This window comes from Magnolia sinica, chromosome 4 (assembly GCF_029962835.1).
Source record: "Magnolia sinica isolate HGM2019 chromosome 4, MsV1, whole genome shotgun sequence".
Taxonomy (NCBI): Eukaryota; Viridiplantae; Streptophyta; class Magnoliopsida; order Magnoliales; family Magnoliaceae; genus Magnolia; species Magnolia sinica.
In genome coordinates this window covers 2322561-2347206 of record NC_080576.1, presented here as the reverse complement: position 1 = coordinate 2347206, position 24646 = coordinate 2322561, and the positions used below count along the sequence as shown (strand labels likewise).

The following is a 24646-nucleotide window of genomic DNA, read 5'->3' as shown; positions in this document are numbered from 1 at the left end:
AGTTGAAGCCGTCTATTTTTTTGGGCCAGCGCTAGAATAACCGTTTGATCACGCACAGGTGTCAAGTTGGTACGTGCGAACGTTGGTGCTTGGAAGTAGATAAACCTACCTGTGAGATATTTCAAGTGCTCTGCGAGCTTCTGACAGTGGCAGAACGCTGTCGGCCACTCTACGGATTTCCTGATCCCGGCCTCATATCAACGGTCCGAAAACAAGATGCTGATCTGTACACATGGCCAATGCTCTCGTTGCGTACGATGTCCTCGTAGCATCTGAAATGACTTAAATGATGGTGGGTCCCACTTGAGATTCTATCTTTGTTCTCCCACTCGCACCAACGGGCGGTGGAAATTGAGATAAACATCGTTTTCTCGCGTTTTGTCTAGTTGCGAATGGCTCCTCGAGAAAATCCAATCTGTCTTCCATCTTACTTTTATGTCAGATCGTGAGGCTCTGAATCATCGAGGCACTTGGAACCCAGATTTGAGTGATCCAGGCCGTGGATCTGATTGGAACTAACATCGTTACGGACTCTTGATTGATGACCACCTATTCTTATTCAGGATGATTTATGTTAGATCAACGGTTTGGATCATTGAATAGTGGTCCCCACACGTGGGAAAGCCCTTGCTACTGCACATGGGCGTTTCCGTCATCGTTAGGACGAGATATCCTCGAGCGAAAACTCAGGTCACATGTTCTGTACGAAATAAAAGCGTAACGACAATATCTCGCCTCAAATTATCGTCTTTGATGTGACGTTCTACAGAAAAAAGCAAAAAAAAAAAATATCATGCAACGGTTGGGATATTTGTTGCTCGGGCCCACCAGCTGGACGGTTTTCATTGCATTGCGGGGGCCTAACGTCATGATGAGCTCACTAGTGGTTGGACACGTGTCACTTTTTTCCATCCTTAACCATGGTCTCATGGCTCTCTTATCCTGATGCACCTTTTTCGCGTTAGTGGGACCCATAGTGCATTGATCCAAACCGTTGATATTATGTGACAAACTTCACGTGTGATTACTAGAAATACTAGTCCTGATCGAGAGATCCTACCCATCAAATAGTTTGCATGTTCTCTATCGTTTCTCGGTTCTCCTCTTCTGACCGTCTGATTGTACTCGGCTTACCAAAGGGTCAGGAGAATTTAATACGGTAGCATCGTGCTATCAACGGTCTGGATCTGTGAATAACGTTTCTCATTTAGGCATACTGGTGCATGAGGGCACGTTTGGGTAAAATAAGTCAACTGTAGCCGTTGAATCTGGGACTTGTCTGATCATCTAAAATGATGGTGGATTACTCTCAAACCTTCAAGATTGGAATATCTTAAACTTTGGATACATGGCCCACAAAACAAAACAACGGTCTACATTCACAGGATAGATAAAGGTCACAAGATCAATTTTTTTTCTTCTATAAAAACTCTTCTACTATTTACTTTTGTGTTAGTTGATAAAAAATGTATTTTGGACCTGCTTTAACTTCGTTACCTTTTTACTCAGAGACTCCTTTCCTTTGACACATCCCCTCTTTCCGCAGGGTACGGAGCATGCAATGAACGTGGAGAGAAAAAGAAAAAAATGGTGTGAACACACGCATATGGACCACACGTGTAGAGAGAGAAAAGCTTTCGACAGTAGGTGGGCCATGTGCACTTTTTATGAGATGTGAATCGATGAAAAGATCAAGTGAGAAATCTTACTTGAATCTCATGTACAAGAGATTAGCTTGATAAACACCTAGAAAATAACGTAAAAAATCTCTAAACCTCTACATTTTCCCGAGATCTTGAATTTAGGATAGAATCTGATGATGGTCGGAATGAATTTTACTTACACGACTCAGGTGTTGTGACCTAGGACATGGATTGGCCAGATTGCGGGAAAGTTCTATGGCAGTATCATGATATGTATTTTATCTCTTCTACAAAAATGAGGAAGATTTAAAACTCATGTAAGCTACTCTACAAAAAGTAATGGGGATTAAATGTTTATTATTGAATGTGCCGTAGGTGCTTATTGTAATGCTTATTTGACTTCCAACTCTAATTAGTGGCTTGGAGGGGATTTGAGGGGGTTTCAAATCCCCTCGCTGTTTGGCAATATAAAGTATCCAGCGTTTCAAATCCTCTCCTTTGAGGGGTTTTGCAATCCACAATAAGAGCTTGAATTACACATGAAATCATCTCAATAGTTGTAGGTGTAACATGTGTATCACTATACATTATCATTCTATTGGGCACATGGCCCACTAATGATGATCAATGCTGTTCAAACATTATTCATGTAAATCAGTACCATCCAAACATTGTTCATGTAAATCAATAATTAAAAATCGTTGGTTAGTCACTCAGATATGATCTTATGCTTATAGCCCATCTAAGACTTAGAATTTCATCATTTTCAGGCACATCATATATTTCAGCAGACTTATTGCAACCATTATGTAAAAAATTATATATCTCACTAATTAAAGATATTAAAGTTAATTTAATAATTAAATTCAAACCCCTATAAATATACCATGCAGGGGTATTCTTGGATTAAAGGTGATTCACACTCCAAGGTACCAAACACACTGGAAGGAAGTGGGTTTTCAATCCTTAGGGTTCCGAATCCGAGGGGTTCCCAATTAATCCAAGCTCCCAAGGGGGCCCTAAGGGTAGATGAAGAGGTAAATCCTATCCTAGTTTAACCGAGAGAGTTCGACCTTCATTGTTTTGTCACTGCTATCCGCATCAGAGGGGCCCCACCTTAGCTATGATTTTAATTTGCACACGTCAGCCAAGAACAGATTTTTCGGCCCCAATGCTCCAACGTATCTGGACTCGGATTCGGTAGGGACCTTTCAGTACCTAGCTCGGTACTGGTTGGTGCTGGAAAAAACTGTGGCCCTGCTATCATGTGTGGCATTTATCCATGCCATCAGATCATTTCAAGTGAAGAGTCTACAAATGAGACGGACCTAAATATCAAATGGACCACACAATAAGAAAGAGTGACCTAAATATCAAATGGACCACACCATAGAAAGAGGGCCACGAAAGTTTTAGATGAGTTTATAGCTGTGTTTACCGTTCATCCACGTCGGTGTGACTTAATCAATGGGTTGGATGAAACAAGACAAATATCAGCTTGATCCAAAACTTTTGTGGGCCCCAACAGGTTTTCAATGATCTGCATTCAATAAGTGTGGTATGATCCACGTGAGATTTGGATCTACTTCATTTTTTTATCTCATTAAAATAAGCTGGCAAAATGGGTGAATGGTGTGGATTATATATATATATATATATATATATATATATATATATATATATATATATATCATGGTGAGGCCCACAGAGCACCGTCCAGTAACCAATCCTTACTCTGCAATCCGCGTCCGGTGAAGTGATTGGATGGTGACTTCAACACCAACCACCTGGCGTGGCGTGAATGCCATAGGCCTAAATTGATGTATGTATTTTATATCAACTCCATCCATCAGTTTTCTAGTTCATTTTAAGGCCTTAACCCAGAAAATGACGCAGATCAAAAGTCAAATAGGCCACACCACAGGAAGCAGTGGTGGCTGAATGCCAACCGTTAAAAACATGCAGGGGGCATTAAAATTTTAGATCAAGCTTATAGTTGTGTTTTCCCTTCATCTGGGTCTTTTGTGAGCAACTCAACCTTACAGTCGGCCATAGGGAGGTTGTAACGGTGAGTGTCATTATCCTCACTGTTTCCTGTGGTGTCGTCCACTTAGACCTTGTGATCTGCTTCTTTTTTGGTCATGCCTTAAAATGAGTTAGCAAAAAAGGATGGATGGCATGGATATAAAACACATACGTCATGGTGGGATTTAGTGGCATTGGGATCACCACCCAATCCGCTTCCCTATGGTGGCTGCCGTGATGTAGTGACAGGGGGATGGAAACGCCCATCATTGAAACTTACAGGGGACCACCTGGATGTTTATTTGTCCTCATAAGGTGATCTCACGATGAAGAGAAAACATGAATGATCCAAAAACTCCTTCGGCTTCATTTTGATCCCACGTAGATTCCGCGTCACGCTGGACCCCACATAACTTTTTGTCTCACATGAGCGCATTAGGTAACCCCGGATCTACCGAGGTGGGGGGGACCCCTGTGTCCACTGTGATGCATGCCACTACATCCATGCTGTCCATTCAAATTGAAAGCTCATTTGGATCCTTGGTCTTGATCGGGTGGTAGATTCTCGGGAGTTTCAACACCTGGTCAAGGTGGCGTGAGTGTGTAGGGGTGTGTGTGCGTGTGTAAAAAAAAATAAATAAATAATAAATAAATAAAATTGAAAGCTCATTTTAAGGCAAGACCTAAAAATTGAGTCAAGATCCAAATTTAAAGTAGACCATGATACAAGAAACAGTGGTAATCAACTGTTCAAAACTTCTGGTGGGCCACAAAAGTTTCGGATGAGCCGATATTTGTGTGGTCTCTTCATCCGGATCTTTGTGACCTTATAAATAGGTTGGATGGCAAATAAACATTCAGGTGACCCCATGAAGTTTTTAATGGTGGGGATTCAATCACTACAGTTTCCTGTGGTATGGTCCACATAAGATTAGGATCTGCCTCATTTTTTGGATCATGCTCTAAGATGAGCTTTCAAACATTTGGATGGCGTGTATTTAAGGCACATACATTACTATGAGCCCCACGGTAGGGTCCCACTCACCTAATACATCACTATGAGCCCCACAGTCAGGGTCTCACTAACTTAATACATCACTATGAGCCCCACAGTCAGGGTCTCACTAACTTAATACATCACTATGAGCCCCACATAAGACAGTCAGGGTCCCACTAACCTAATACATCACTATGAGCCCCACATACAACAGTCAGGGTCCCACTAACCTTATACATCACTATGAGCCCCGCGTACCAGTCAGGGGTCCCACCCACCTCGGTGGACATGGGTCTCATCTAATATACTCTCCACATATATTAATGGGTAACAGGAATCGTTCAATGTCTGTGTTATATTCCTCATTGCATCGGCTGGTCTAACCCATGTTAGTGTTGCGTATATTCCTCATTGCATCGGCTGGTCTAACCCATGTTAGTGTGTTGCGTCAAAGTAGAAAATCACCGTGTTGCGTAAAATTAAAAAATCACTGAGATTCAATACTCAAGTAGGCCACATTACAAAAATCACTCATCAGCTTAATTCATCAAATCTCCTAAGTAGGATTCGAACCTACTATCAGTCAATTATCCGTACACAGTTTTTCCTTAATTCATCAAATCTCCTCAGGTAGAATTCAAATAGTAGGTTATTGGTATACGGTTTTTCCCTTGTTTCATCAAATCTCCTCAGGTAGGATTCGAATGGTAGCGTCTCATCAAGTTCAACTCCGGTTCTCAACCCATACCCAATATGAGCCCAAAGCTTCTTTCATAACTCCCGGAACTCCTTCAGACTGGCTTCATTCCATGCTCATTTCATAGGGAACCTCAAAGTGGCTCTACTGTGATTAGGATCATGGCTAATTAAGAAATTCAATTTCAATTACGCTACTTGTTCCAAGTCATGCAAAGTGCTTTTTCTGTGGCCCGTAGTGAGAAGCATCTTATTGGTTTGTCCTCAATGGCTGATCTGAATCAAACCTGGTCAAACCGGTGGCTAAGTCAGATTTTTATGAATTGATAAACCAAACCCTTAAGGATGACAATGGACCACAGTTAGGCTGGTTTTGGCCCGACACTTATACCCAGCACCCGAGCCCAGATAATGCCCGCGATATGCCTAATACAGCAGTCCCAAGCCTGAGCCTAAAATGATTTTTCCCAAGCCCAACCACGCCCACCCAGCCTGAAAATTGATAAAATCCTTATTTTTCCAATTGCATAATTCTAACTATTGATAAAGCTGTGCACAAAGAAAATAGACATTTTAAGAGGAATGAGACCAATGGTCTACATGGATGAGTTTGCCAAGCTGACGATTGGAATGGCATATTTGTAGGATAAAAAGCATGTACATGTAAATACAGGTTGGGGTGGGCAGGGTTGGACTAAAATGACTTGAGCCCAAGCGGAACCGAAAATGAAGGTGAAGGTTCATGCCCAGCCCACAGGCTTAGCTGGTGGGTCAAAGCCAGGTTGGGCTTGTCAGATCAGGCTACCTGGCCCATTGCCAACCTCATGAACCATATTCAATACATTGTAGGATTGAACTTGTAACATTTTCCCACCCTATTCATGTGCCTACAAGTACAAGATTGGCAAGTAACAACCACAAGCACAGTGCATATGAGATGAGACTCATGGTACTAAAAAACCCAAGCAAGGTTGGTTAGACCCACCAAAGCGAGAGACCAACCTAAAGCCAACCGGCAATATTACTGTTGATGCGTAATTCGGTCAGCACATCCTCCAGTAGGGGTGACAGACAACCTAGAACTGTAGGACCAGGGTCAGGCCGCCAAACCTGTCCCAGTGTTTAAGCCCATCTGTGCCGAGCCATGCCAGCCAATGATAAAAACCTGGTCTAATCAACTATGGGCTACTGTTATACAAAACGACTGGACGGTTTAAAGGCACTTGTTAGCCAATTACCATTCAATTTACATTTTGTAGTTTCATCAGGTCCGGGGTTTGTACACCTTGTCTGCCGGTTCCCACTCACATCTTCATGGACAATCTGCTCAATCGACATGTACTGCATATTCTACCAAGCACACATTTACAATTTCTGGGACACGACGCAAAATCACATCAAGGCCGCACCATTTCGTCCTTTGCGCACCCTAGCGCATATAGGATACATCCGAACTGCTCATGGCACGGCCTTCCCCAGGATCGATCATAGGTGTTGAGTTGTCAAATGCAAGCAAACTGCTTACAACGTGGGCCCAACATTTTCTGGGCCCACCATCGAATGATCCATAACAGGAGCCCACCAAATCAGATGGTACTCAACTAGTCACATGTGCAAGATCTTAACCGCTCATGACATAGCCCCAGAAATATCATATGCTGCCTCAGAAAGTAGGCCCCATCGCTGTCAGGTAGTCCGGAGTATTGGAAAGTTAACGTAAGGTGTTTATCATCACATCGGAAGGTTGTTTGAGAAGAGCGTCCTACCATACAAGTTGGACCGAGCTCTAAAAGAGAGGACCCTAGAAGTTGGGACCCAACTTCAGGTGATCTGATCCAGGCCACTCGTCTGTTTGGCCTTGTCATGGATGGAATGGTTGTAATATTCTTGGTCATCGTCCGCAGTCGTTTTGAGCATGCATTTACTATCAATAGATGGGACTAAAAATAGTATCTCCACTTGCACGTAAGAGGTGCAACTCGAGAGAAATGGGAGAGGCTGTCCTAAGAATCCAAATGGGAATGGAAATCGATTCACTTGGGCCCATCTCTCCATAATCATCAGATTCATTAATCACGGCGTAACCAATATCGACCCATTGGTTAACCAGGCCTGAAATTCATGCCTTGACCCAACAACAAATGGCCCAGGCCAGGGCCGGCCCATCAAGGGTCGGACCTGGAAACCCTAAGCAACGGCCCAGGCCATTTCCAAACCTCGCCTCAGACTGTCAAGCACTAGAGACGGTTTTCGTGTTTGCCCCTACCTGGGGCCAATAATTCGGAACCGTTCATCGATGGATCCCACCTTAAAAGGTCAGCATGCAAACATCATGCGAGGAAACTAGACAGACAAGAGCGAGATCAGAGCCGTCATGACGCAGATCTCAGCAGGATGATCTGACGATCAGAAGCGGCCACATCCACCGAACTTGAACCGTTGGCTATTTTCTTTTAACAGTCATTTGCATCCGTGTATCCCACACATAGGATCAGACCGACCTGACCATCTCGCATACGTGTGTCTAGTTGCCACGAGCGGAAAAGTTCATGAAACTAAACATAGTTGGAAGCTGCCGTCTGTTATCTGTACAGATGAAGGAGATGGATCAGAACATCGCACTTCAAAGGAAGGAGAAACGAAAAGAAAGAAATGCCAGAAAATCGCCAGTGATAGGGAATTCAGGCTCCCGAAGCCTTAATACGCATTCTCCTCTCTCGACTTTATAACTCCTGCAAAATGTTAAATTCTCACGATATCAGATCAATCTGCTTTTTTAATACAGGTAGGCGAAATTCAATTCCAATTAAGGACCGAAAAAAAAAAAAGGTCCAGCAAAATAACCAGCAAGGGCATATCAGTAATTTCAACACCCCAGTTGTTACTCGCTTAGTAAAATTACTCTTGTGCCGTTGCTCCCTCTTTCTCCATAAGGGTGGCGCTAGGCTGGGCATCCCGCCCGACCCGACGAACCCAGCCAGATTTATTAGGCTTGGACTGCTAGCTTGGCCCGTGGACCGAGATTTGCCCTCGGCCTGGATTTTGAAGGCCAGCCCTGTACAATTTGATTTTTCTGGATCTGGGCCCGCTCATTCCCAGTCTCATAGCGCCACACGGCCCAACTAACTCAGGTCACGCCAGGCCCAAACAACTTTCAAGGCCCATGCCAGGATCGGGCCTTGTGTTATAAGTTTCTCAGTCAGGGCCCGGTCTATGATTAATCTGGGACGTGGAACACATGTAACTCAAACTAAACCGTCCAAAATCGCCGGGAGTACCGTAGGGTGAAATGATATCAAAGCTGGCCGACTGATGGACATACTCCTGATCGATGGTCCAAATTCACCTTAAGATCATTAAATCAATCTGATTTATAACTACCTACAGCAGGTGTCACGATTTGGACGGTTTGGTTTGAGATGAATACCTGTACAGTTACGAATTCGTGCTCATGAAGTATCAGCTCGACAGAAAGGGTACCAAATTAACCAGTCTTCTTTAAAAGTGTCCAGGGGTAAAATCGTCATTTTCGACAACACTGAGCTAAAAAGGGTAGTCAATTTACGAGAGCTAAGCGTTAGAAAATTAGAAGCGGATCGGGAGTTATCCGCAATGGCTTTTCTGACATTCACCATGGAGCGAAAGTTAAGAAACGAGGAAAGCTACAAATCAATTCCCAGTCTCGAAGGATTTGAGAATTGAGATACTTTACTTTCTAGCCATTTGAAAATTTTAACCTTCAAGAGATGAAATCGGCGAGGAATTCGAAGAAACGGGCAATCAATCCATAAGAGGAACAAACGAACCTCTCCTCACTGGAACGATTCGATCGCTGTTTTATTGCCGAGAGGAGAAGACGGCAAGATCGGCCGCGAGTAGAACAGAGCGTCCATCTGCGAGCTGAGTTTAAGGAAAGCGAGCTTTTCTCTCGTACTCAAACCCTCGCCGATGTCCTCTCCGAGATGCGAATCTTCTTCTCTGATCTTCAACACCTGATAGTGAACGAACGACGAAGATCGCCGATCAGCTGTTTTCTCGTCGGATCTTCCCATATCCGTAAATCTCTGAAGATGGCCGGTTTCCATGGCGGATCTGCTCGCCGGAATCTCTGCAGATTTCTGGAAATCGGGACAGGATATCGGATCTCTGGATTCTTTTGCAAGTTTAACGGTCATGAGTTCATCAGATTTCCGGAGAATTGGCCGGAAAACAAGTGGTTTCCATGGGCTTGGCGCTTTAAAGAGATGGCGTTAATTTCGTTGTGTTGCCCTTTTTATAGGCAAGGAGGAGGCATAAGCCTCACGCCACATCGGCCTCGTGTGACACGTGTACATGGGAGGGGACACGTGGGCCCCATAAGATGCTACGTGGCTCCTGATTGGAGATGTGGTGGCAAACGGCCCTTTCGGAGACCAGTCCAAGTCGTCCGCTTTATAGGCGGATTGATTGGTATGTTCCAGATGAAGTGGCTGATCAGGACCGTCCAGTCCAAGTGGGTCCCACCCATGGAGGGGCTGCGGCTTGATGAAGACCGATCAGGAAGATCTTAACCGTGGTTTTCCCCGTTGGATGTTGAAGGCAACAGACCGGACGGCTAGGATTGTCAGTCGGATGAAGTGTTCAGACCATCTAAAGAGGGGCCCACCAAATGGATAGTTGGATCCATACCGACCACCTGCCCAGATCTCTGAACCCCTAATATGCCCTTGTAGATCTGATCTACTGAAATTAGATTGAGGCAATACTGTCTTGCTCCGTGAGAGAAGGGTGCGATTATGACTTTTCAGTCGGACCTTGGGTGGAAATATTTAGATCCAAACCGTCCATCGGGTACTCTGCCTCTCTTCCACCATTGGATCCAAAAATCATGATAATCCAAACTCATTTAGGACCACACCATAGGAAATATTTGGTATGGACGCCCACTATTTAGTTTTGTCTATAGCTCACGCGATGTTTATATACCATCCAATCCATTCACTCAGTTGGGCCATGCTACGATAATTTAAAGATTTTTTGTATAATTTTAAACTTAGTGTCCCACCTGAGTGTTGAATCAGCATGACTTTTGTGATCAAAGCCAAATAAGCCTTGCACCTGATGGACGGCGTGGATTTCATAGACTTCAAATCATTTCCCACAAGTTACCCTGTTAGGTACAACGCGAGGTACACGAGCGTCTTTCTTTTCGGTCCCTCATTTTGGGACGCCAATTACCTGTTCCCACTGCCCAACAGGAAATTCCTATGGTTGGATGCTATGTGGGCCCAATAGAGATTCCCGTATAAAATCCTCTCCGTCCATCAGTTTCTCAAGTTCAAAATAGATGAAGAATCCAAAAATCAGCTAGATCCAACACTAAAGTTGGCCACACAACAGGAAGTGTGGATTCAATGCCCAACACTGAAAACTTCGTGGCGCTACAGAAGTTTTGGATCTGGATGATATTTGTTCCTACAGTTTATGGTAGTGGTAGTGACGGTTTGGATGGCATATATAAATCACGCTCGGCTCCGGGAAAGTTTCAACGGTGAGTGCTTTCGTTCTCACTGTTTCATGTCGTGTGGCCCATCTGATTTTTCTATATCCGTTCTATTGTGATCTTTAAAAACTGATGGACGGAGTGGATTTCTCTCGGAAATCTCTGTGGTCTCCACATAGTTTCCGATCTCAGGAACTTCATGTGGGGGCCCGGGGCACAGGCAATTCGCGTCCCTCCAGAAGTTTGGTAATCAGTCCCTGTAACGTGCGCCTGACGCGAAATGACCAAAAAGCTCGTGTTTTCCATGCAATCATTTGAAGGAGAGAATCAGTGCCTCAGGAGGCAAAGGAGGAAACTGTCCACCGTGTCATTTCTGGACGACGTGGAACACATGAAGTAGATCGAAACCGTCCATTTGATAGATGTAGTAATGAATGGCCACGATTCCAAAGTACACACCGTTTGGACGATCCAGTCCCTTTAATCTATGGCATACACGTGATCTGGACGCATGAGAATGCCATACCATGCAGATTGCACAATTTTTTACGCCTTTGTTGTTCTTTAATAATATTGATAGACCACAAATTATTAAATTATTAAGGAGAGTTTGGATCTAAGTTACTTAAGCTACTCATGCCTAGAGTAACTTATTTCTTGGTTTTTACTTGTTAAGTTGAAGTGACTGAGGGCCTTTTGGATATACCAAAAGTTCATTTTTTCTACTAATAGTAGTACATAAGTAAATTATTTGAGATAAATATGCTTGGTTTAAGATAACTATTAAGTATCTTTTTACTTAAAAGATAAGTACAAACTAAAATAAGTTACTTGAGACATAAATAGCTTAAGTAACTTACAATCATAAAACAAACGTCTTATCTCAAAAAAGTTATTTAGCTACTGCTCTAAGTAGGAAAAGTAATTCATTTGGTGGTATCTAAATGAGCATACGCCAAAGATTGCATGCATGTGGGGCACGTTTAAATGATTCAAACCGTTTGTATGATGGGCCTCAGTGTGAATGGGGTACACCCACAAAATCTCCAGCATTCAAATGTATCAAACCTTTGACAACTGAACTCTTTCCATTTGAATGTAGATGGTTTGTTTATCCACCTTATAATCTAGAAGATTTTCAAGGCAGGCCCCATCATTTATCCGCATATCTCATAGGATCAACGGTTTGGAAAACCAAAGATCTTCCACAATGCACCTGCCATTCACACATGCCACTATGGTACAGGTGTGCGAAATTCAAGCTTTCATCAGGTGGGCCATACAATTTCCATCTTTGGTAAAAATCAGATCGGTTCACACTCAGGTTGCTCAACTCAGTGTGTACAAAACAAACGGATGGCCAGAAGATGTTAAGGGTGTGGCCCACCTGGTGGAAAGCTTGGATCCATGTTCTAGCTAATTTTGCTTCATTTAAAACAAATGCAAATGCTTTGGTTTAGTCCCCCACAGTTTTCCAAACAAACGAAAATGTCTTATTAATCCAAACTGGTGCAATTCCCAAATTGCATTCTATGCAAACACGCCCTAAATATGATTCTTGCTTGTATTCTTACACTTGGAAAATCAGTATACAGAATCTTAACAACCGTCAGATATGGGGTCAGCACCTAACTGCTTCCAAAAATCGATCAGCGGTGGGGCCCACAGACACATAATGCGGTGGTTGTTTTGTTACTTTACCCACAAATTCAATCAGCTGGTAGATGGTTGTACTTACCCTCCAAATTCAATAACCTATCACCTTCGCTGCAATAGTAATTCGCCGGTGCAGTACTTTTTTTAAGCACTTTTTTCTTCGTACGTGCGAACATGGTATACCTTTGCTGGATCCAAACCGTTCATCAGATTGAGTACACTGTGTCCATGCCTCATCTTGAACATCAAGCTGATCTGATTACCAGATAGTTGCAAATGTACATATAAACTAAATGGTTAAGAGCCATTGAGACTGGCCCACCCAATAACCAGGTCAAACTTGTTTCTCAGGAAGGCTTGATGGGGACCCACCTAACGAACAGCTTAGATCTTGCAACAGGTGGGCCACATGTTTGAGGCAAGAACCAAAGTTCACTTGCTGGAGCGAACTTGGCATTTCTCCACCCCAGTTTGCTTGGGTCTTTTCAGAATCTGCCAGTTTGGTGACTTAGTGGATTACACACTTGAGTAGTTCAAACAGAAATTGCACGTGTGAATGATCAGAAAACATGTGTTTTGCACTGTTGCATTAAGGTCCGTCCATCACAAGCAAATCAATGGAGGTGATGCTTGGGTTAGTGTAGCTGATGCATATTTAGTTGGACAAGCAATGCATGATTGTTATGCCTGCGCCACGTCAACAATCCACGTCAGTAGGGTGTTGTCAGCAACGTCTATTTTATTAGCTTGAGTTTGAATTTTTCAAATTTAAAACCTTTTAAAATTAAGCTATTGTGATTTGATTGAATAAAGGATAGATAAGTATCTATAGGTGATGAGGTGTGGAAATGTTTTTAGTGTAGAAAGAAGAGGAATCATTTATTAATGAATTCAGATTAGCTATTGAGCCTGGAGAGTACGAGCCCATGTACAGTCCGGAATTGAAAGGGGGATTGTAAAGTAGAGTACCAGCCCATGTACAGTACGTACTCTACTAATCATAAAAATGATGGCATGTGGCGGATGTATTTTAATAGTCCATAAAATAATAAAATCAACATCAAGTACCAGTGTCCAATTCCAATTCTAAGACTCGTAATGTGTTGGATATGCTTGTAGGTGCTCAAATCTTTTCAAAGAGATTTGCAAAGGAGATGCCATCAAACTCAAGGCCTGCTTCCTTTCTTTCTTTCTTTTTTTTGCGGGGGAGAACAAGGCATCATTTTCATGTTCCAACGCAGGGAAGTGATAAACACATTTGGTTAGTGACCACATTAATTATTAAAAAGCAATTATCCAGACATCTTTTTTTCTAATCAACTTGGGATCAGGCAAAACACCTCTCTCGAGTCTCCAAGTCAGGATGAAAATGCTCTTTCTTATGCTAGCTTTTCAAGTAAGTGGCGTTGCCCCCAACCAAAAGTGCTCATCACTTGGAGCTTTTGGAAATTACAAACAACCAAAATTGCTTCTTAAGCAACACATAACAGGCCTCAAACATCATGATGTATCACTATCACATACGTGCTAAGGTGGGGGGAAGCAATTTTCAATAATTGCTTTTTAACAATGAATTAATGTGGGCCCCATCAATCTTAAGTGCTTTTTTAGTGAATTGCAATCTCACAACCAAAAGGCACTTCTTTAAGCAACTCAAAAAAGGCCCTAAATGCCTAATTAGAGTAGGGTAACTTGATATACTGTTAGATAAAATTTGGCCCCATTCTGCGGACATTCATTTGATCAAAAATGTGAAACCAGGACTTCAAAAAATCCCCCCAATATCAAGCTTCCTAACCCTCTGATCACTGGCCCAGAATTAGATTGAATAGAACAACACAACCACCATCTAAAAAAGGCCAAAGATTCTATAGCTATCTAAAATAGAGATTCCTGCCCCTTAAATAATTCCTATCCTAATCCTTTGAACACTGGCCGAGAATTAGACTGATTACAACAATACAACCACCCTCTAAAAAAGGGCAAGGATTCGATGGCAATCCAAAACAGAGGTTTCTACCCCCTTCAAAAATCCCGATGGCAGGAAAAGACTCTGTTCATTATTCAAAACACTCACCAACTAAATTGTTACATAGGACCTAACATGCCTTTATAAAGGCCAAAATGCAAAAGATAAGTATCTAAAGAAAATCTCAAACAAATCTACAGTACCTATTATATAATAAAATCATTATTTAATTAAATAAATAAATAAACAGAGACAGACTTCAAAATAAAACATAAAACTAGACAACTATTCAAAAGACTCTAGTCATTAAGTCCAAAATAATAATACTTTAAACCTTTAAGTCAAGCCACCAGTACCATCAATGCCACTGGCCACACAAACCAATCAGACCACTGAATCAGGACCATATGTCAGCCGACCCTTGAGCAGGTCCATTGCTCAATCAGATAATCTGGATGTTTAAAATGGTCCACATTAACCGTAAATTAAAACTTTGATTAATCATGTGTGGCCTTGAATACATCAATCCTACATGCCCACACATTGAAGCCCATTGCCCAATGAGCAGACACTGAAACTCGTGAAAAATAGCATGGAATTCAATGGGCTGGGAACAAAAACTAGCATATGCATTTACTGAGTGGCCTTGGTGCCAAAACTGGACCAACCACTATTAGGCCATGGTTGGACCAAAACAACCGAATGAGAGGAAAGCTAATGTAAAATCATCTTTTCTATATTCTGCCATTTGAAGGCTATAGTGAAATTGTGAAGCAAGATGAGAAAAGCAGCCAAACTCTCATCAGCAAATGAGGAAGAATGGAGACAGCTGCAACAAACATCATTCTCATTGCATGCAAAACGCTGCTTAAATGCAATGAGAGGACATCACATGAACAAATACATTGGAAAGAGGCCTGCAAAAAAAAAAAACACAAGTAAAACTATCTTGCAACATTTCAGAAATCAGCAGGGTTTGGTCCAAGGTTGCGTCAAGTATGTGGGATTCCATACTTCCAGAGAAGAAAAGCTACAAGAAAGAAAATAACGGTTAACCAATGCCAATTGAAAACATAACAAAGGAATACTATCAAAAAAGCTGTTGAAATCAGACGTAATGGACCATAACAAAGCCCAATATCACACACTTGTGGCGAAGCTCAAATAATCCAAAAGAAGGAACGCATTCACCTATCAAACTCAAAACTTAGAACTTCATAAACCACCTTGTACCATTTGCATCAAAAATAAAAAGAAAAATCATTTGTCCAGATCATCAAGAAGACAAAAAGACAAGCAACGGTTCCTCTGTAGAATGCCACAAGACAATCAAAAAGTCTCCTACCATGACCAAAATGAGGTAAGGGTGCTCAATCCTCGTCTTCCTCATCACCATCTCCACCAGAAGCTTTCTTAGCAGCAGCTTTCTGATTCCTTCTCTTCACCCTTCCAGGGCGTCCTCCTCCCAGAGGGCTAGTAAGTGAGAAATCAATGTGCTTTTGTGAATCTACCCGCACCATGAAAGAAGGAATGTTGACGACCTGCCTACCAACCCTGCATGTAAAATTCAAGAATATAAGTGCCCACAGTCATGCATATAACCACCACCACAGTATCTAATTCCACAAAAGAAGTCTGAAACACCAAGAATATCCCATAACCAGTTAACTCTTTTTTAACCATGGTTGGTTAAGAAATGAAAAGTGGAGAAGTTTTTTTCCTAGTTAATATTTTACAAGAACAACTGCCCCCCCCCCCCCTTCAAAAACTGGTTATTTGTTTAACCCCCTAATAACAGTTTTTCTTTTTAGGCACTTTCACATTTATCTCTCCCTCTGTCCTAAATACACAACTAGGGGTGGCAATGGATCCGGCACTCAAGGCCTGACACCCGAGCTCAGTCTAAGCCCGATGTGAGCCTAAACAGCATACCAAAGCACAAGCTCAAAAAAATGGTTGGACCCAGGCCCGTTTACACCCTCACCCACAACCACAAATGGGACAAGGGAGGGCGTAAACACAGCTAGATTTATGGTGGGGTGCTTTAGAATATAAAGGATTTAAAATTATTCACACTAAAACATTATGAAGTGCAATTTTAGTAACAATAGGAGTGGGAACAAAGAATTAGTAAGATTGCTGAGTAAGAAGTTTCCCAAAATAACCAGTTTTGATTTCTTGGGTCAATAATTCATGAGAGTGGAGAGATTGAGAAGGATGCTGCCCATGGAATTCAAGCAAGGTGGAAGAAATGGAGATCTGCCTCTAGAGTTTTATGTGATCATCGTGTACCATTCAAACTGAAAGGGAAATTTATATAGGATGGTCATAAGACCATTCATGCTTTATCAGACAGAATGTTGTGCAGTTGGAACAACATGTTCATAGGATGTGCAGCTGAAATGAGGATGTTGAAATGGATAGGTGGCAACACAAGCAAAGATCAAATTAGAAGTGAATGCATTCAAGGGAATTTAGGGGTAGCACCAATAATAGGTAATAACTAATAAGATGAGGGAAAGTAGACCATAGATGGTTTGGTTGTGTGCAAAGGAGACCAGGAACTGCAGAAGTTAAGAGTGGGTGAGTGAGTACACATTGAAGGGCAAGGGGTAGGCCAAAAAGATCGTGGGTGGACTGGACATCGTAAGAAAAGACTTGATGACCAGTTGACGGATGGTCTTATCTAAAGTTATGGCCTGTGACAGAGTGGAATGGCAGAAAAGGATTCATATAGCCAACCCCAATTAGTTGATACAAGGCTTAGGTGATGATGAAGAAAATTAAACCATCCAAATGAAGGGCCCCATTTTAGATGGATCATAAACCAACACAAAATAGTAAAATCTTATTTTAGTTGTCAGAGACGAAGATGCTTAATGGCCCACATTTTGTATATTTAATTTCAATTCTAGAATAGCCCATTATCTTTAAACAGAGTTCAAACTTCCATATTAACATGTGTTAAACAAACAAGGTTAAAAAATTGTGCAGAACTAAACTATTATTTTTAGTTCTGTTCTTCTTTTTTTTACCATTACAAAATATCCAAACAGCCCCCTTAATGAACCATTTTGTTGAAGTTGCAATCCATGTTTTAAAGAAAAGAAGAGGAGAGAGAGAGAGAGAGGGAGAGAGAGGGAGAGAGAGAGAGAGAGAGAGAGCTATTTCATTTCCACAACATTGCCCTCTAACTGAAATCAGTTGCATGGAGAAAAGACCATATGAAAGACCCCATCAGTGCCACTTCCTTAATATCATGTTAAGGGGGGGAAAACCATCAAGCAGATGATAACAGCCTACAATGGAAGAAAAAGAAAAAAAAAAACCATCAAGCAGATGATAACAGCCTACAACACAAGCATACACCCTTGTTTTGGTATGGTATGGCAGCATCACTACCACAAAATCACTTGCCCAACCCAAATCATACATGAAGCATGCATTAGAGTGTTTTCTACAAATAATAAACATTATCAAAGAAGCCCCGAGGGGAAAGAATACAACTTAAAATGGAACAGATGAATCTATATAACAATTTCTAATCGTAGCTACAATCACAAATTCATTTGCCGATTTTGCCCAAAAAGCCACTTGGTTTCCAATCCTATCAATTACCGAGGCTGACATTTCCAATCAGCTATTTAAAGGCCAATTGTTTCTTCCAAACTGACTACAAGGATGCAAGGAATCCAAGATTCCACAAGATTTTCCTTTTGCCTCAAAATTGGCAGCCTTACCATGCCTCCAACAGCATCGCCATTGACGATAGAATGGCCCACAGCACTCCCTAAGTGTCGAAGAAGCAATCCCCCAACTGGGGACTGAAAAAAAGTAAATGGTCAACCATCTGCCCATCCTCCAAGCACACACAGCAATCATTAATGATAGTTTTCCCCTTCTTGTGCAAGTTATTAATCATGAGACCTCTGTTTCTACTTACTATCCAACCAAAAAGCAACAACTCTGGGAGGTGCCTTCAAATCCCAAATCCAAGCTGTCACTGCCTTTCCCTTTCTTCTCCACTCACCCTCAGAAGGATTTGACAGAGAAGTTACCATTCTTTACTCATTTCCACACCCGCATCCCTCGCTTCCAGATTAAAGCTCACATCCTGGAGGTTATCTACATATGGTTCTTTCTCTTCCTCTTCCCTTAAATTTTCTCTTGGACAGAGGTGAACAGACAGTTTGCTAAACCAACCCATTGAGAAACCTCCACTATCCTCCAGCCATGAGTAATTTGACAGAGAATTTACCATTCCTTGTCCATTTCCATTAACTCTTATCTCCCTGATTAAACCTCACCACTTCAAGGTTAACTAAAACAACAATTAGCTCAACCCTCCACCTCTTCCCTTAAATTTCTTATAACCAGGTGTCCCAGAAGGTTTGCTCACCAACCCTTTCCGAATCCCCATTTATCTTCACTTCAATGCTTCAATACACTAGAATGTTTCAAAACAGTGCTTGTAAAATCAATGCTGCTGTTACATTCAAAACGAGATAAAAACCATGTGCATGCAGCCATATCCAGCACTGTGGTTATAAACGCAAGTTCACCAGTAGAATAATAGTATTACTTTTTGAATTTTTGTAGAAGAAAAGAAAATTCATGGGTGAATTACTAAAAACCCCTATCACACTTCACTTTAAGGAGTCTCTCTCAACAGAATTAGAAGTGGTTGATGGATTGTCCTGCTCAACAAAATCAGTACTAGGGGCACTAAAATGTTGTCTAAAGTTTAAGGTTTTAAGGACAAAAGGAAGGTGTCAATCATTGAAGAGAATTCTCTCAGTGGAATTAAGCCAATCCCAGGAAATCTGTCATATATAACAAATCTTCCATATTAATAAGATGCCCAATATCATTATCAGTGATGCCACAGATTGAATATGCCAATTGGAGACCATGGACTGCATATGCCATAGTGGCAAACGCAGGTTTTCTACCATTGGGGCATTATGCGATTGCACAAAGAAATATGTGACCACACAAGCCACAATTATGTGATTAGGCCATCACAGTATTTCGACAATTAGGACTCTCTCTTCTTTTTTGGCACCATATTAATAAAATGCCCAAATCATTATCAGTGTTATCATATGCAGTCACATGCCATTTCTCTCTCATGCTAGTACTCTTATTCTGCCTTAACTAATTAACTCTCTTACTCTCTCACTCCAAAACCTCATTCTCTTAGTCTTAACACTCTTACTCACTCTAATACTCGCATTCTCTATTAACTCTTCTCAGAATCACATCAATAAAAAATTTATATTGTTTTCTTTTCACATTTTTTACAATATGCATTCATTTGGTTACTTGTTAGTTGGCTTGTTATAATCTAAGTCTAATAGATGTAATAACTGCAACAAATTTTAAATGAAATTGGTAATAAAACTATATAAAATTGAAAAAAAAATTTCCCTACACGGTATTTTTACATAATTTTTAATTATTCTTTTTCATTATTCTTTGATTTTTTTTCCAAAAAGAAGAAGAAGAAGAAGAAGAAGAAGAAGAAGAAGAAGAAGATTTGGGGGATGTGCAATCACATAAGCGATTATGTGAACACACAAGTACACAGCCCCCTTGGGACGCATGCCAATCATGCCATTTGACAACATTGATTATGATATGACCTTATAAAAGCACAGGCCTTTACACCCTGATTCACACCCATATCAGTAATGGGGGTGACCGTTTTCTTTACATGATGGCCTTTATGGCCAATAACATAACCACTTTTCAATACCATGGCAAGAAGACAAGACACTATTTTTTCCTAATTGCATCATAGTTGCTCATCAAGGTATGCCCCATCCTTATGAAGTTACAATAGCACAAACCTTTCTAAAGTTTGCTAAAGCAAGAAAACATTATATTATTTTCTAATTGCATGATGCTTAGTCATCAAGGTATGTTCCATCTTATGTTGGTTTTTGAGAAATAACTCAGATGAAATAGTGAAGGATACCATAAAGAAATAAAACAAAACCCAACTAAGCAGCATGGCTCAGTTGTGTACCATTGCCCAAGCTTTAAACTACATAGCAATCACAGTTCATTATGTTTCTGTCACAGCACAGATAGTTTCAAACAATTAGAATAACTAACCGTCTGAATTACCGTCTACTAAAGGAAAATGAAATCGCATCCATAAGCCATGGAATACATCTACTCGAGGATGTGTTAAGTACACAGTTATGGCATGCAACTTAGTTGGGTTTTGTGTTGTCACTTCATGGTGTTTTTCACCATCCTAGCTGAGTTCTTTCTCAAGACCAAGCATAAGCATGAAGCAGGAAGCATATACCGCGGTGAACAAGCATAATATAATGTCTTTTGTGCTCTAGCAAGCTACGGAAATTGTTGTGCTTTTTCAACTTTTTATCATGAAAGTTGGCATTTTGTTAATTTGGAAGATTTATGATGGTACACATCCTACTCAAGGATAACAACTGTTGAGCATGGTATTATGACTTGTCAAAGTCCAGTGTAACTTGGACAAGTCAACTTGAACTCAAGAGGACCCAATCCAGTTTCACTTAACGAATCAGCCAAACAAGGGGTTGACTCGAGCCAACTCGTCCAAGTTGGGTGGGACTCCTGGTCAATGTATCTAAAAACAACAACGATCAAGAATCATATACAGCCATAGTGCTCAAATAACTCCCAAGACAGCAACAATCACTATTCCCAAGCCCGTGAAAGCAAAAGCACCCATGGGGCCCACCACAATGTCCATGTGAGTCATCCACTCTGTCCATTGACTTCACAAGATCATGTCAGGACATGAGCCCAAAAAAGAGGCAGATCCAAACCCAAGTATGCCACACCACAGGAAAGAGTGGGAATGGAAACGCCACCATTGAAGCCTTCATGGGGCCCACCTGTGATGTTTATGAGCCATCCAACCTGTTCATAAGGTTATTGCCACCAGGATAAAGGGATTGCACAATAATCACCCTAATGGGAACTTCAATTGGCAAAACGAAGGCTTTGATAATCTTTCCAATAGAGAGAGAGAAAGAGGGTTTCAATGGTACACGTTCAATCCCACTGTTTATTATTGATTTCATCAAGCTAGGCCCTTAAACCACGGAAGTGGATTGCATCCTACCCCACCTGTCTCTAGCCAGGAACAAGCAGATCTGTGTGGGGGCCCACTGTGATGTATATGTTTATCCATCCCTATTCTCATAAGTCGTATCATTTTAAGGTATGAGCCCAAAAGTGAGGCAAATCAAACGCTCAAGTGGACCACACCACAGACAACTCTTGCATTTAATACAAGACAAGATGAATGCAACCCAAGCTTACTATTTGGTGTGGTCAACTTGAGCATCGGATCCACCTCATTTTTGGATTCATACCTTAAAATGATCTGAGAAAGATATGGACAGCGTGGCTAAACAGATACATCACAGTGGGCCCCCACACAGATCTGCCTGTTCCTGGCTAGAGACGGGCAGGGGCAGGATGCAGTCTGCTTCCTCAAAACACTCGTGATCACAACGCTAGGACCCTCAATTTGGCATCAATTGCATTAAACACACAATGAAACACAGCAGAGCAAGCAATCTTATTAGCACTAAAAACTTAAAATGATCTATCCATGGGCGAATCAAATCAGTTATCCAGAGCCGCGGACCATGGAGCTTACCATTCAGTTATCCAGAACATGGTTTGACATATCCTCCAAAACCAGTATGTATCACCTGAAACGTACCGGTAATACCTCCGTGTACACAGACCAATAAAGTAAAACAAAGCTGATTTGCAAACATTGACCCAGAATCCAATAAGAAACACAGCAGATAGATTCCCCACACAAATAATAGATCCCATATTAAAATGGTCTATCCATAGCGGCGCCATCGTATCAATGATCCGGCAATGCAGACGATGAGGTCCACCATTATACACCACAGACGGTCTATCCATCGTGGGGCCAATCACATCAATGATCCAGAGCTGCGGATTGCGGCGCCCACCATTCAGCTATCCAGAATCCGATCGGACACACCACAGATGGATTCCCCCAAATAAGATTAAAAAAGGGTCTCAAATTAAATGATCCATCCATGGTGATTGAGGAGCTTAGAATTCACCTATCCAGAATCCAATCAGATAAACCGCAGATAGATTTCCCCCTTCCCCCCATATAAGATGAAAAGTCCCAATTCGAATATGCAATGACCGACAAGCAGAGATGGAAAGCAGCAATTATCAACATTTGCTGGAAAACAATCCAATCTGGGAGGCTTCCGGGCCAAAACCAATCAATGGTGCGGCCCATCAGATGAACGGTCCAGATCACGAAACAAATTACTAATTTCCCTGTACCTGATATGCCTCTGCCTGATGAGGACACGGGCGTGGTGGATGGACTTGGCCATGCCGGACTTGAAGACGAGTGTCTGCAGCCTGCGCTCAAGGAAATTCTCGACGGTCAGAGCAAGAACATAGTCGAGCTTGTTCTGGCTCTCGTCGAGCAGTCCGTAACGGTTCATGCGCCGCAGCAGCGCCTCACCCTCGAAGATCCGCCGCGGGTTCTTCTCATCCAACGTCAGTAGCTCCCGCGCCGCGTTCCTGATGCGGCTCAGCGCGTACTGCACCCGCCACAGCTCGCGCTTGCACCGCAGCCCGTACTCTCCCACCAGCTTCAGCTCCGCGTCCAGCCGCTCCTTCTCGTACGGCCGGCGCGGCTTCTTGAATGTCTTACCATCTAGATGAGCACAAATGGAATAAAAAAATACCAGGTGTTAGGGTTTTGTACAATGTGAAGATTAAAATGGTGGAATCTATGAGAGAGAGAGAGAGAGAGAGAGAGAGATTACAATTGCGGTAGAAGTTAACGTGCACCATCGCTGCCGCTTCTCCTTCTACCCTGCCTTCGCTCTTCCGTTGTGGACAGAGAAGAAATAAGAAGAGTGAGAGAGCGGAGGGAATAGAGAGGGTTTTATATGAAACCCTAGTTTGGGTTAGGAAATGGGCTGAGCTGCTGGGTGGGCCTCTCTTTGATGGGCCTAATCTTTTGGGCCTTCTTGGCCCTGAGACTTTTGGTGTTATTCGATACTCTGGTAGAGTACGTCGCTTGATACGCAGGTAGTCAGAAATAGTATACTTGGCAATATAAACCGACTGCGTTGTAGAACACGCTGTTCAAGTCACACTGCAAAATGATATTGGGTGGACAATTATAACCTCTAATACGTGGACACTTGCTTGTTTAAACAAGACGATTGGATATTTTTTCATTTTCAACCGTTAAATAAGTGTCCCCCTATCTGATATTCAGATAATCAAATGAACTTTTTCTTTTTGTGTTCGTGATACACCTGAACTGGGACACATAGTCTGATGGTTCGATTTGAAATAGTTGTACGGATATATTGAATTTCTGAGTAATTTCTAAGTAATTGGGTATATCATCGGTCGCTCTCACGCATGATCCTGACGGTCCGTTTTCGTTGGCTCTGTCCGGATAGACGGTCCTGCATTCAAATCCCCGTGGAACAATGCCAGTTAGCCTTAGCCACTAAATGGATGGATTGGATTAAACGTCAGTTAGATATGCAAAATCTAAGTGCGGTTACCCATCTCCAATTATATTCAAACGGCCTTACTCATCTTTAATTACAAACATAGTTATAATCTAATCACCAAAATCTGCCAAAAATATAAATAATTAATTATAAAATTTTATGTAAACATATCAATAAGTTGAGATGGCCGAGTTGGTCTAAGGCGCCAGATTAAGGTTCTGGTCCGAAAGGGCGTGGGTTCAAATCCCACTCTCAACATATATTTTTTTCCATGCTCATTTTTTCTTCTTCTCACTCCTTTTTTTTCTTCTCTTCCACGTTTTGTTTTTGTTTTTACTCTTTTTTTGTTTTCTTTTTCCACACTCATTTTTCTTTATTTCACTCTTATTTTGTTTTCTTTGTCCACACTCATTTTTCTTCTTTTCACTCTTATTTTATTATCTTTTTTTACAATTTTTTTTTCTTCCTTTCACTCTTACCTTTTCTTTTCTCACACTCATTTTTTTATTTTTTACGCTCTTATTGAAATTCATTTCTTTTTTTACACTCAATTTTTCTTCTTTTTCAGTCCTGTTGAGTTTCAAGCTATCCTTGTAAAGAAACTGTTTTATTTTTCTTATCATT

At 41.6% G+C, this 24646-nt stretch overlaps 1 protein-coding gene, 1 long non-coding RNA gene and 1 other non-coding gene across 3 annotated transcripts; 1 reads left to right on the top strand and 2 right to left on the bottom strand.

The window, feature by feature from the left end:
* Positions 1 to 7907: 7907 nt before the first annotated feature.
* LOC131242135 (uncharacterized) lies at positions 7908 to 9952 on the bottom strand. Its single transcript, XR_009169512.1, has 2 exons — positions 9168 to 9952; positions 7908 to 8093 (listed from the first exon to the last, which is right to left on the bottom strand). It is a non-coding gene; the product is annotated as an uncharacterized LOC131242135 (long non-coding RNA).
* A 5681-nt stretch (positions 9953 to 15633) lies between these two features.
* LOC131242134 (small ribosomal subunit protein uS4y) lies at positions 15634 to 23472 on the bottom strand. The gene is made up of 3 exons (XM_058240572.1): positions 23315 to 23472; positions 22821 to 23202; positions 15634 to 16022 (listed from the first exon to the last, which is right to left on the bottom strand). Exons 1-3 carry the CDS (start codon positions 23340 to 23342, stop codon positions 15839 to 15841), a joined length of 594 nt encoding a protein of 197 aa, XP_058096555.1. The 5' UTR covers positions 23343 to 23472; the 3' UTR covers positions 15634 to 15838.
* A 727-nt stretch (positions 23473 to 24199) lies between these two features.
* On the top strand, positions 24200 to 24280 carry TRNAL-AAG (transfer RNA leucine (anticodon AAG)). The gene has a single exon. It is a non-coding gene; the product is annotated as a tRNA-Leu (tRNA).
* The last annotated feature ends 366 nt before the right edge of the window (positions 24281 to 24646 follow it).